This window comes from Hemitrygon akajei, chromosome 7 (genome assembly GCF_048418815.1).
Source record: "Hemitrygon akajei chromosome 7, sHemAka1.3, whole genome shotgun sequence".
Classification (NCBI taxonomy): Eukaryota; Metazoa; Chordata; class Chondrichthyes; order Myliobatiformes; family Dasyatidae; genus Hemitrygon; species Hemitrygon akajei.
Genome location: NC_133130.1, coordinates 87425144 through 87439997, shown reverse-complemented (window position 1 = coordinate 87439997; position 14854 = coordinate 87425144). Strand labels below are relative to the sequence as shown.

The 14854-nt window shown below is 39.2% G+C and overlaps 1 protein-coding gene across 4 annotated transcripts in view; it reads left to right on the top strand.

Moving 5' to 3' along the window:
• Positions 1 to 14854, top strand: part of pax1b (paired box 1b) — a 130770-nt gene that overhangs the window by 15280 nt on the left and 100636 nt on the right. For 2 of the 4 annotated variants that reach the window (XM_073051356.1, XM_073051357.1), the window contains exon 5: positions 3777 to 4552. The exons of the other annotated variants lie outside the window; for them this stretch is intronic. In XM_073051356.1, coding sequence (XP_072907457.1) covers positions 3777 to 3868 — 92 coding nt within the window. In that variant the 3' untranslated portion in view covers positions 3869 to 4552. Of the gene's footprint in view, positions 1 to 3776; positions 4553 to 14854 lie in introns of those variants that run through there. 4 annotated transcript variants of the gene reach the window in all.

The window sequence follows — 14854 nt, the reverse complement described above, 5'->3', positions numbered from 1 at the left end:
GTGTTTCTCTCTCTCTCTCTCTCTCTCTCTCTCTCTCCGTGTGTGTGTGTGTGTGCGCGCGCGCGCCTGCTACTCAATAACGCTTCTCTTTTGTGCAAAACCATTTGCCACATTTAAAAGCATAAGAGTCATAACACAAAACTCCTATCAACGGTTCTGCCACTTAAGTCACATTTTGAATAATGTCCTTCCAGGGTAACTAGATACGAAAAACAACTGCACTTTGTGCAGTTCAGGACTTCAAGTTAAAATATGGAAACAAGAATAATGCGTTCTTTACGGGTGTCTAGAATCAGGTGTTCAAAGTAAGGGGTTGACTTCAAAACTGAGCTAAAGAGCAAATTATTCACACAGAGGGTAGTGAATCTTAAGCATTCTCTCTACCTTGGTGCTGTGGAGACTCAGTCACTGAGTAAATTCAAGGCAGAAATGTTAAATTGTAAGGAATGGAGACTTCATTCAGGTAGCTTATTGCTGAGGTAAAAGGTCAGCCACGATCTTATTGAATGTGAGTCAGACGTGTACAGCTAAGCGGCGTGCTGTTGATTCGGCTTTTTTATGAGCTTATCGGAATTAATTTGCTTCATTTATTCAGCAGCAGTTTGAAGTGAGGAGAAAACACCGTGACTTAAAAAAAAACAATTTTTCTCCATGATGTTACAGACGCTGCATTATATTGTGTGTGTGTGTGTGTGTGTGTGTGTGTGTGTGTGAGAGAGAGAGAGAGAGAGAGACAGAGAGAGAGAAAGAGAGAGAGAGACAGAGAGAGAGAGACAGAGAGAATGATGAAGGGGAGGAGGGGGACAAGTGATCAAGTGATGCTTTTTTAGTAGCTTTATTTCTGTCGCTTGAGCATCTTTGTATGCTGGTAGAAAGATTTGAGGAAGAGTAAGAGTTAGCGTCAGTCAGTCAAGTATAAAATATGATATTTTATGGCAGCCCAGTCTACATTTTTTATTTTAACTTATTTAAAGGGAACTTTTTGATGGAGAACGTGCAGACTACCGACTTCATCAGTCATCATAAACCTGCTATTTATTTTCAATGACAAAAATCAAAACCATGCACACGTACAGTATAGGACCTATCATTTTTTATTCCTTGGAGAAAGTTAACAGCGGGATTTAATTCACCAGTATATTTAAAATCACATACAATTTTACAAATGGTTTTGTATATAGCACTGAAGTTTGGGTTCCTATTTTCGTTAATTTTCCTTGAAGTCCAATTTTACGCCGAAGAAGTGTGAGGGTGAATCTGAGTATATTTCAGTTTAAGTCCTGTATCATATAAACCCACATGTGACAAGCCCATTTGTGATTATTTTCCACTAAAAAGGACGCGCGAGTATCAAAGATATTGAACTCGAAGAGACTTTGTGTATTTTGCATCATGGTTTCGATAGTTCCGAGCAGTAACGGAGAAATACAACGAATGGTACCCGGAGAAACTTTCAACAGTTAGGAATTGAGCTGTTCAAGTGTCCTCGTTTTAAGATAGAGAATGTTCAAGAGAACAGGGATTTTTGTGTGTTTTATTCTGGAAATGTCGTGTTGGTTGATAATTTGAAATTCTAACCACTCCATCTGATTACTATGTGGCATTTATTTCACGCAGCAAAACAAAATGGCGAGGCGCTGAGAATTGATAGCATTTTAGCAGTAGGCTCAGCACAAGAGAAATGATAGACCTTCTGCTTTGGCTTGAAGGCTTTCATCACCACAGTCTTGTCTAAGTTTAGCAGAAGAAACTGCTTTCAAAGCAAATACTATCTCAGCCTAAGAGTGGGGGTGGAGTGGGGGATGGTTCCTACTCAGTGGGAGTGTAAGGATCGTATTCCCACCAGCATTTCTCTTCAACAGATGCACTTAAAAATATTTTAGAAAGTAAAAATTAACTCCAGATTTTGATGATCTTTGAAAAGAGCAGGATCATTAGAAATAAGATTCTCTTAGCCTAAGGACATTACATCCAATGAAGGCAAAAATAAACTCTGCAACGATCATAAACACAGGAGATTCTGCAGATGCTGGGAATCCACTCACATTTAATCTTAATTGATTATCAAAAGGACAGTGTTAAATAAGAGTCAATATTTAATTGAACCCGGAACTGCCCGCACCAGTTGAAGTCGGCGACATCACGGAAGTATCGGCCCTAAATGAAATTTGAAAGACATCCACCCTCTCGTCTTTAAATGTGGAAAACTGCTGGTCCCGTCCCGTTTCACAGTTTTGAGCGGGGAAGTCTAGACGGGTGCAGATGTTCGGTGCTGGTTAGGTATCACCTTTCGGCGAGTTCATAAACGAATCCCCCCCCCCCCCCCCCCCCACTTTCAAACTCTTAGGTAAATTATTTGACAGCAATACAAAAGTGGGAGGCAGTCGCTTCGCTTTTCGGCCAATAATTATTCCCCAGTCAGCACCATAAAGCGGGTTATTTGATCATTCCATATTGCTGTTTGTGAGAGTTTTCTGTTCTGGTTGTCCCATTCCCAACCTATTGGAACAACAATCATTGGATGTAATGTGCTCTGGGATTCACCTGGGGCCATGAAAATGCTATCCAAATGCAATTCTTTTTGCAAAATGAAGACATTTTGAACTATCATTTCTATTGTTCGATATTCTACATTCGGATTTTTTGAAACTAATTCGGTGGGATTGAAAAGCAAGCGTTTGTTCTGGGCGTTTGGTTGTTTATCAAGAGGCAATGCAGTGCTGCAGCGTTTTCTACCTAAATCTCTAAAAACAATCGGTGCTGTGTGGGGTGTTGTGGAGAACATAGTAATAGCGAAGTGACATTATGTCGTCCATCTGGTTTCTAATAGAAACATTTAGGCAGAAGTGAGAGAAACGAACCGATTGATATCCGCAGAGTCATAGAAAAGTACGGTACGGAAATTTACTGATAAAGATATCCTAGAAACTGACTGGCCTGCAATGAATTCAGGACGATACTATCAGATATTCAACGTTCACGTGGCACAGCGGTCACCGCGACTCCATTACAGCATTGGGACGTGGGAGTTCGGAGTTCAGTTCCGGCGCCGTCTGCATGGACTTTGTACGCTCTCCCCATGACCGCGTGGGTTTCCTCTAGGTGCTCTAGTTTTCTCCCACAGTCCCAGTCGCTGCGGTTAGTAGGTTATTTGCCATTGTAAGTTGTTCTGTGATCAGACTAAGTTTGATAGGTGGGTTGCTAGGCAGCGCGGCTCCTTGGGCCGGAAGCACCTGTTCCGTGCTGCATCTCTAAATAAAATTAATTAATTAAAATAAAGTTTGCCCTTTTCGTTCCCTGCAGAATCAGATCAGATCAACTGAAATAGACCAGCCATCTCGATGAATGGTGGAGCATGTTCCGGGTTGGGGTGCAAATGACCTGCTTTTACTCCCATGACTTACAGGCTATGTTTTCATTGGCAACACAATGGTGCCCAGTAAGTCTTTGATTCCGTCTAGGATCCATACAAATCTCTTTTCGTTAAAGGCTTAAGAATGCCCATCTGTATACTATATTATTATCTAGTTTCCTGGGCAAATGGGAACTACAGTTTTGGAATAGATTAGTTTTAACCAGGGTTCATCGAAAGCATGTCGACGTCAGGTCGATTACCCCTCGTGATTTCTATGTAAAGTGCATTTAGCTACATTTTCCTCGCCACTGCTCTGCTCTGCCCTGACCCGCGTTAACCACAATGAAGCATGTTTTTTTTTAGAGAATTCGCTAGTCTGTTTCCTTAAGATTTTGTTTTCTTTTTCTTGCTTTTATTTCAGTGGAGGACAGAAAACCCGGGAGCCCCGTTAGCAAGCCCCCAGAAGCTCTCAGGAACACGCACGGCCTCTCAATCTCAGCCTCCAGCACGTAAAACCCGGCCGGTAATTGAGTCACTTGTAACAAATCGAACTGCTCCAAGGGATCTGATCGAACCGTAACCCTTAATCGCAAGGTTTATTTCCAAGAACTGATTTTTTTTTATTTGAAAAGAGAAATAAATATTTTCACAGTACAGCAACAACAAAAATGCCCCTCCGCACAAAATATGTCTCTACGAAGAGATATCTACAACATAAGCGCAGCGCGAACATTGTAAACAATAATTTTAAAAGGAGAGAATGCGTTCAGGGCAGAATATTTCTTCACATTTCGACAGGCTGTTGGTGGCGGGGAGGCCCATTTGTCTTGACTTAGTTTCATATATGTATAAGAAGTCAGAAATCATATTTGTTATGTAGCTACTAGGAATTTAAGCCATAATGTAATCAAAAAATGATCTGCTCATTTAAAGCAGGCTTCGCCTATAGATCTGGTACCATTCCTTACCTTGCGAGTGACAAGCGCCTTCCTTAGTTTTGTGTAATGTATTTTTGTACATAGCTTTATGAACCCAGTCACTTGGCTAACGCGTAAACGATGTGAAAAGAGTTTGTGAACATAATGTATATCCGAGACTGTAAATGTACAAAATATTTTGCCCTCGCGGATTATTTTATATTTTTATATTTCGAATTTAAAATATGCATTCAAGTTGAAATAAAACAACGTTAAAATAGACGGCTGTATTGTGCTTCGATGTTAAATCATCAGTTCTCCCTTCGCAGATGCTACCTGACCGAATCGACATTTTCAACATTTTCTGTTTTTATTTCAGTTTTCCAGCATTTTTGCTGTCACAGGCCGTTCAAATGCAAGACGGTTTTCTGCTGGGCAAGCAGCGTTTTGTAATATTACACATACAATGTTTTGATTTCCACCTAATTAATTATCAACGAACCCGCTCCCGTTATTTAGGGGCTTCTTCGGAAAAACTGCTCGTCCCACTTTCTTATTCGCTGGGTTGAAACTCCGTACCTTTTATGTAATATTACACCTGCCACTTAGATTACTTGACGACAGAGAGTACAGAATGGCTGCCGGCCCAACGCTTTTGCCGAGAAGCAGACACTTCACATTAGTATAGTAAATGCACGAGTTTCAATGAAATTCGTTGGAAGTACAGAACGCGTGCCCAAGCTGACATAGATAACACGCAAACAGTTGCCCCACTGTAACGGCAATTTGTGACCATTGATGCCCATTTATTTATATGACCACAATTTACCTATGATCCAACAGATGTTAAAAGCCTCGGACAAGAAGACAACTGTACGAATGCATGGCAGCGCTGCTTGTGTTGCACATCTCGGGATATCGCCAAGCAATTGTCTGCAGTGGAGTGCGAGTGCTGTGAATTGCCCATGATTGTGACCCGAATGAGTTGAACGTCATTTTAAATTCGCACATAAATCTAAGCGTCATATTCCTAACAAATTTTGAAGATAATACAATAGGGCACCTGCATCGTTTCCATGGGATCTGTTTTATAATGGCTTTATCTTTAAATTGGTAGTCATTCGTAAACAAACAAATAACTCGTTGTTGTTGAAGCAGAGAAAGTAACCTGGAAATACTCCTTTTTTTTAGTCTAGTATTCCAATTCCAAATACTACACTGCTATCGGGGATTATGTATGACTATATTTCTCCCTAGACTTGTAGCGAGTTTTGATCCAGTTACTGGGGTGTGATTTATATGATCGGCTTGCTCTTTAATGCATCAGCAATCCGCAGGTTATTCGAATCTCTACTTACATGAACGCACGGCTTAAGACTATGTTCTTGTCTTGTTCCCCATTGGTAACGAAACGTTTTATGAACACTTGGAAACATAATGTATACTTGAAATGCCATCAACTATCCAACAAAGATCCTCTTTCCCTATATCGATTTACTCGAAATTCTACGAATTCTGCTGTAAACTGAAAACATTTCACATGGTTTAACGCGCTCTGCGGTTGCGACATGGAGAATTTACTTATCCGATTAAAATAACAGTTCTTCACTTTCAACAGATTATATCTTTAAGTAATTAGTTTTGTGGACATTGGTCTTTTTTTCTTTAATCTACCTCAAACAGATAAAACACACGTACACAGTAGAATAGTAGCAAACTTCCGTCTTAATGCTCAAATTGATTTACATGCAATTCTCCCCGTAAATAAAATATCTTTAGAGGCCACACTGAAAAAGCCTCAACGATTTTTAAATGAAAGCAAAAGATTTCTACATTATTGTCCCACACAATCATGCATATACAGTAGAGAATACGCATATAAATCGCCTACACAGCGATTCGTAACAGCGAGGTTGATGGGAAGAGAGGGTGTTTGCAAGTCGTATAAACATTACCCAACAGAGAACGAAAAGCTTTCATTATGTTTTAGTACCTGCCGATAGGGAGACTGCTCACTCCCTTCCTTCTTCCACCCAGGTTTATCGGATCAGTGTCAGGCAAACGCAATGGTTTTACCTGCTTGATGTCACTACAGTTAGGGGTGGCTATTATCCATCTCTGAGATAATTCGATAGCATTTATGAAATAAACCCTTTTCTTGTGAAAAATATTTTAATTTTTCACTGGGGTGAATAGATAATAGCGGGCGTTCAATCTGAGAGAACACCTTCAAATACCCTAGTCGCTCAGCAAAGGAGCATTTATGACATCACCTGGCTCTGCCAAAAATAATAATTAGAAATGGTGGATAAACCTGCTTTTCTAGGAGTTGTAAGCCTTCTTTCGAAGAGGTTTGTGATTTGGAAAAAGGCGTTGTTAATGGTTAGAAAAAGCCATTTCTCTTTTGGGCTAACTTGCAGATCCAGTACAGTCGAGGAATCTGGATAAACTATATCTGTGAAACAGTAGTTTTTTTTTCAGGGTACTAGAACTGAAAACATAAAGCTGCATAAAAAATGCTTCCTCGCTGACATTACCAAAAACGTCGATCAGAGAAATGAAAAGATAATCAGGTTTAGAATGAGATTAGTTATGTTATCAGGATTATGTATTCAGTATTTGGAAGCCTCGACATCTTACCTGATTCTTTTATAAATCGTGGTTTAGAAAGTTGTATTCAACTAGGAGATTTATATTGGTTAAAGCAGTTTGCTCTCATCCCTGCTACAACTTCTTTAGCCAATCAAAGATTCTTAATGTCATCCTTGTAACATAGGATAAGATTTCTGGATATATTAAAAGATATTCTAAAATACTTTAGACATTTGACTAAGATCAAATATTAAACATATCATTATCTTCTGGAATTCTGTAATTATTTTTAAGATCTTGAAATACATGGGTCCCAGACAGTTGAGCTGGGCAAAAGGGCTTAAAACAAGCTGAAATAAAACAGTCACATTAATGCTAGGTTGATGCTTTGTTTAATTTTCTTTCCTGTATGCAGCACTTGGTAATGCCCCATTGTTCTTTTGCAGATTTTATTTGCATGTAACGATTGATAGGGTTGGGTAGTTTTTATTTATATCTAACTAGCTCCACACCTTACTTAAATGCTCTTGGCAGTAGAAGTGCACTGCACAACGTTCATTCACAAGTACAAAATGCCCACAGTTTAAATATCTAAAACATAACTTCATAATTGACATTAATAATGAAACACCACAAAGCAACATCTGTGTTTCTTTATATATGTTGAAAGGGGTATTAATAGGCATGTATAAAATTAACTTCTCAGACATTCATTTAATAATTCAAAACTATGTATACATATTTTATCCATGCCTGTGAACATGTAAATCTAAAGTTGCAGCAGTCATTGTACATGCTAGGTTCATGTACACACAATATAATTCTGAATTGTTGGAGATATCATCATTTATACTTCATGGTAGCTTGATTGTATTTTTGAAATCAATAACCTCTTTTCTTTTGCCTTATTGGAGCTTGTACTGCTGATTATTATCTAGTGCAGCCCTGGAAACCATATCTATAGAATCTTATATCTGATGCCGGCAGTTGTTCTATAGTTGTGTGGGAGAGAGAGAGAATAAAATATTATCCTGTGACCAGGTTAAGAGGCTCCAACATACATAGATCATGCATCCACTAATGTTTTGTAACAGTTTAACTGACCCAAACATTTTAAGAACAAAAATACAAAAAAATAATATTGGAAAGTGACAACTAAAATAATTTTAAACATTTAGGAATCATTTCCTGACACAGTTTTCAATACTTTTGCTTCCATTGGACAATATTTTATTTCATAATGTGATATTAACTGTGCTTCACTGCTACAATTTATTAATCTATTTATACCTATTGATCAAGTACATTGTAATTAGGCATTGAAGTTCTGCTTCATGGAAAGTACACAAATATATCTTAGCTTTGCTATCTATGCAAATTATAACTAACACTATTAATGGTAATAATTGTAAATAGGGTGTTCCTCAGAACATCAGAATGGTAGTTTGTGGGAATTAATGGCTAAGCAGTTGCTTCCCTTTACACATTCTCTGCAAAGTGCATCTAAACTGATAATTGAATCCTGATTTAAAGAAAATATCGATTTTTTTTTGCCCATCTGTGTTTTACTTGTTTTTGACCATCTTCATGATTTAGTACTTTTTTCTCTCAATCGCTAAGACATATCTTTTTTTTAGAGAAATGATCAATTAAATGTAGAAATCCAGGTCAGGTGTTACTGAGCCGTATGTTTTCTTGCAAAGAAACAACTCACCATAGCATTAAAAAAACACACTGCAAAACCTGTCATTTCATGCCTCCCTTCCACAGAACATTTATTTAGTTTGCCCCTCTTCATTATGCTTTTGACTGATCATTCCATCCTCATCTGCCAGACCATGGATTGATAAGCACCGTCTACAATGAAAGAAGTAAGTTAAAACACATGTGATGCTTTTACAAATACTTTAGAGAGTAAATTCCAAAATACTGAAAGAAAAAAACAATTCCGTTTTATCATCTTGCAAATGTTATTGAAAACTATGCCTGGATAAAGAAGATGTATCATTACAATTTTGACCAGTCATTCAATTTATGTTTTGTAAGGTCAATATTCTATATTTCCATGAACAAAGTCATGTTTGATGGTGGACAGTTAGTCAGAATCAGGTTTATTATCACTGGCATGTGACGTGAAATTTGTTAACTTAGCAGCAGCAGTTCAATGCAATACATAATCTAGCAGAGAGAGAGAAAAAAATAATAAATAAAATAAAACATAATAATAAATAAAAGAAAATCAATTATGCATATTAAATAGCATTTTAAAAATGTGCAATAACAGAAATACTGTATATTAAAAAAGTGAGGTAGTGTCCAAAGCTTCAATGTCTATTTAGGAATCGGATGGCAGAGGGGAAAATGGTGTTGCTGAATTGCTGAGTGTGTGCCTTCTGGCTTCTGTATCTCTTACCTGATGGTAACAGTGAGAAAAGGGCATGTCCTGGGTGCTGGAGGTCCCTAATAATGGACACTGCCTTTCTGAAACACTGCTCCCTGACTAGATTTACAACCTTCTGCAGCTTCTTTCGGTCCTGTGCAGTAGCCCCTCCATACCAGACAGTGATGCAGCCTGTCAGAATGCTCTCCATGGTACAACTATAGAAGATTTTGAGTGTATTTGTTGACAGGCCAAATCTCTTCAAACTCCTAATGAAGTATAGCCACTGTCTTGCCTTCTTTATAACTTCGTTGATATGTTGGGACCAGGTTAGATCCTCAGAGATCTTGACACTGAGGAACTTGAAGCTGCTCACTCTCTCCACTTCTGATCCCTCTATGAGGATTGGTATGTGTTCCTTCGTCTTACCCTTCCTGAAGTCCACAATCAGCTCTTTCGTCTTACTGACGGTGAGTGCCAGGTTGTTGCTGCAGCACCATTCCACTAGTTGGCATATCTCACTCCTGTACGCCCTCTCGTCACCACCTGAGATTCTACCAACAATGTTTGTATCGTCAGCAAATTTATAGATGGTATTTGAGCTATGCCTAGCCACACAGTCATGTGTATATACAGAATAGAGTAGTGGGTTAAGCACACACCCCTGAGGTGTGCCAGTGTTGATCGTTAGCAAGGAGGATATGTTATCAGCAATACACACAGACTGTGGTCTTCTGGTTAGGAAGTCGAGGATCCAGTTGCAGAGGGAGGTACAGAGGCCCAGGTTCTGCAACTTCTCAATCAGGATTGTGGGAATGTTAGTATTAAATGCTGAGCTATATTTGATTAACAGCATCCTGACGTAGGTGTTTGTGTTGTCTAGGTAGTCTAAAGCTGTGTGAAGAGCCATGGAGATTGTGTCTGCCATTGACCTATTGTGGCAATAGGCAAATTGCAATGGGTCCAGGTCCTTGCTGAGGCAGGAGTTCAGTCTAGTCATAAACAACCTCTCAAAGCATTTCGTCACTGTTAACGTGAGTGCTACTGGGCAATAGTCATTAAGGCAGCCCACATTATTCTTTTTAGGCACTGGTATAATTGTTGCCTTTTTGAAGCAAGTGGGAACTTCTGCCCGTAGCAGTGAGAGGTTGAAAATGTCCTTGAATACTCCTGCCAGTTGGTTGGCACAGGTTTTCAGAGCCTTACCAGGTATTCCATCAGGACCTTCTGCCTTGCGAGGGTTCACTCTCTTTAAAGACAGTCTAACATCGGCCTCTGAGACAGAGATCATAGGGTCATCAGGTGTAGCAGGGATCTTCACAGCTGTAGTTGTTTTCTCCCTTTCAGAGCATGCATAGAAGGTGTTGAGTTCATCTGGTAGTGAAGCATCGCTGCCATTCATGCTATTGGGTTTCACTTTGTAGGAAGTAATGTCTTGCAGACCCTGCCAGAGTTGCTGTGCATCTGATAGCGCATCTGTTAGAGAATGTTATTATCTTTGCTATGCAAATTTGCTCAGGCAAAGATATTCTAACAGTATAATTCAGATCCATGTAAAGTTGATGGTATGGAGTAGTAAAATCTAATCATTCTGTTCTTCGGACTTAGTAGAAACAGAGTGCTCCTGTAAGGAAAATTAAATTAACGAACATTTCATAGTTTGCATGATAGATATCACAGCACTGGATATTTGATATAAATGGGTATTTGTGAAACAAATAGCACTGGGTATTGGGCATTTGATGAGAGGATGACTTGACTTCCTTAAAGGTAGAATTTTAAAAATAGTATTTCACTGAAACAAATAATTATTCAAATAATTATTCAATCCCAAAGAAGGGTCTTAACCCAAACATAGACTGTTTACTCATTTTCATCGATGCTCCCTGGCCTGCTGAGGTCCTCCGGCATTTTGTACGTGTTGCTTTGGATTTCCATCATCTGTAGATTTTCTCATGTTTGAAATAATTATTCAAAATTATTTTCCAACTGCATTTATCACAAAAACAAGTTGAGGTCTAAGTGACCTCTATGGAATATGTAGAACACTCTGGAACACTCTTGTTCCGTCGGCTGCGTAAGTCCAGGGAAGACAATCTCTGGCCCCGCCAAACGAGTGAGATGGAGGTGCTAGCCCACCTGAAACCCCCTGTTTGTGTGGATGCTGCGTGATGCGTTACCCTGTTATAAATAAGTACCACAAAATAACAGACAATACACCACATACAATTAAACGATTTAGCTTTATCATTCTTAATTGACCAAAGGGTTAGAAAAGAAAAAGCAAAAAAACCCAAAAAGGCCCATTTTAATGAAACAGTCTAACGTGCACGAGTTGGAGCTCACAGTTTCCCCTTCGCTGATCCTCCTTCGATCTCCCCAGCCTTCATTGGAACATGTTCCCGCTCCGGGTTGCATCCTACGACCTCTTCTCTCTGGCGTCGTCTCCCTTCACCCCCTGCCGAACAATAGACCCAACTCACACCCCGATGTCAGGTACACAACATGAAAAACACACTCCCTTCATTGTCCTGAAGAAGGGTCTCGGCCTGAAACATTGACTGCTCATTTCCACGGATGCTGCCCGACCAGCTGAGCTCCTCCAGCTTGTTGTACATGTTGATTTGACCACAGCATCTGCAGTGAACTTTGTGTTCACTCCCTTCATTGGAAGGCTCACATTCCAAAGCACCCGTTATCTCTAACCATAACTCAAACACTGCTTCTACAGAAAGACCATTACGTTAGCAGTGAAACCTTTCCCAGGGTGTTACATGTCCATTTCTCACTGGTTGCAATAACTTGCATATTAATATCGAGCTATACAATTGCCAGGAGGTGAACTGGTGTACTTTTGGAGTAAAGTGTGGCTCTTAACCATAGAAGTCCCATATATTAATGAATCTTCACATTATATAAAGTTTCAAATGGTGATCCAGTAAGAAATCTGTTGAAGGTCTTCTCCAAGTGCTGTTGGAGAGGGAGTTCCAGGATTCAGACCCAGTGATGATGAAGGAATTGTGGCTATGGCGGAGATGGTGACTGTAGATTTGGGAGGAGCTTTCTGTGTAACGGTGGCAGAGGAAGTAAATGTTTATAGTAGTGCCAAGTGGGTTTTTTGTTGTCAATGATGCTGGGCTTCTTCAGTGATGCTAGAGTTACAATCATCCAGGCAAGGAACTGTCCTTGTCCAGAAGAAAGTGCTTCATCACACATATGACATGAATCATAGATGATGAGAATATCCTTGTGATGTGAAGAGATAAAGCTTACACTATAGGATAATTAGTCTCTGAATTTTATTTTCTATAGTCCCAGTATTTAAATGGCTGGTGAAGTGAAGTTTCTGGTCAATGGTGATACTCCAGGACTTGTTGCTGGGGTATTAGGCAGTAGAGGAGCTTTTGATGGTCAAAGGTAGGTGGTTACACTTCCTCTTTTTACAGTTGGTTACTTTTAAGCCACTTCTCATTGCATACGTGAATTTTGTCTACATTTGACTGCATGTAGGTGTGGACTGCTTTATTTTCAAATGGGCTGCAAATGGATTTGTACTTAGTGCAATCACCAGTAAAAAAAATCCCCATTTCTGACTTTATAATGGCAGGATATCATTGATGAAGCCGCTAAAGATGGTTGGACCATGGACACTGCCCTACCAACTCATGTAATGATGTCCTGAGGCTGGTGTGACTGTTTCCCAACAATTACAGCCATCTTTCTGCACGTGAGGTATGACCGCAGCCATTGGAATAAGACCATAAGATTTAGGAGCAGAATTAGGCCATTTGGCCCATTAATACTGCTCCGTCATTTCATCATGGCTGATCCAATTTCCCTCTCAGCCCTAATGTCATGCCTTCTCCCCATATCCCTTCATGCCCTGACTAATGAAGAATCCATCAGCCTCTGCCTTAAATATATCCAGTGACTTGGCCATCACAGCTGCCTGTGGCAATGAAGTCCACAGATTCACCACCCTTTGGCTAAAGCAAATTCTTCTCATCATTCTAAAAGGATGTCCCTCTATTCTGAGGTTATTCTCTGGTCTTAGACTCCCCTATGGTAGGAAACATCCTCTCCACATCCACTCTGTTGAAGCCTTTGTTTGTTCCTTGATGCCCATCAGAAAATCATACAAAATTTATGATGTAGAAGAAAGCTTAACCCTGACTGCATGAGAAAATTAAATCACCACTCTACACCTGAACTTTGCTTCGGTTTCACATCAGTGTTCACAGACGCACACAAGGTCTTTGCATCCTACCACCACACACCAGAGTCATGGCTTTTGCCTCTAGAATCTGTTTAGGCAAAGAATACCAGACCTCTGTCACCATCTATGTGAAATAAATCTCTTTATTTTCTCCCCAATACTTACTATACTAGTTACTTTAAATTAATGCCTATCAAATTTTGACTCTTCTGCTGAGGGAAACTCTACCTTCCTGTTCACTCTACCCATGCATCTTAATTAAGTCTTCCCTCAGCCCCCTTTGTTCCAAAGAAAACAATCTCTGCCTATCCCATCTTCTCCCCTGATTAAAATATATGAATTTTGCAACATTCTTTATACCATCTCCACTGCAATCATATTTTCCTGTTGTGTAATCATCCAAAATACATATGGCTGTAGTATAATCCCTTTGCTCTTGTACTTATGTCTCAGTTAATAAAGGAAAACCTTCCAGATGCATCGTTGATCACTTTGTCTGATGTCTCTATTACTAAGCCTGCCCCCTTCAGATTCTTAACAAAATTTAACATTTTTCTCTCTATTCTGTGTTTTCCTTGTGTTGCTGCACATCTGAAATTATACTCCCTCATACTTCTCTGGATTAAATTTGATTTACCATTTTTCCGTTGAACCGACAATTTGTATCTTACTGCAGTCTAAAGCTTTTTACCTCACTGTCAACCACATGACCACCTTTTGTTATCATCTGCAAACCTCCTGCATTTAATTGTAAATAATTATTAAGTGCAAAACGACTGCAAACTAAACCCAATGGAACTCCATTAGCAACAACCTTGCAGTCATAAAACACCTGTCAATCATTACCTTTTGCTTCCTGTCACTCAGTCAATTATTGATCCCAATTCCATATATCCCATTTAACATTGCACCCACTTTCACCATTATTATAACAGCAACATATTTTCCTTTCTTTTGTGACAACAATAATGAAATGTTCAAAGAAAACATGAGCCATATCCTCTGTCTCCACAAATAGGTAATCTTTTTAATTAATTATAGGTCCTGCTCTTTTCTTAGTAATCTTCTTTCTCTTAATCTACTTTTAAAGCATAAGGATTTATTTGTGTTTTAATTAACAAGGTTTTTTTCATGTTCTCTGTTAATTTTCTTTTTAATTGCACCCTTATATGTTCTGCACTCTACTCAGCTTTTTGCTGCATCAGTTACATTTTATCATATACTGTAGTTCCCTTCTTTGCCTTAGTTTTGTCTTGTCTTCAGGGAATATTAGATTTGCCATTTCCACCCTTTTTGTTTGTAGGTCACATTTACACTGAATCACTCGAATTTCCATCTAGAAGGCCTCTTATTATTATGAGACTGCGTTAACTTTTGAGTCCGCTTTTATAGAG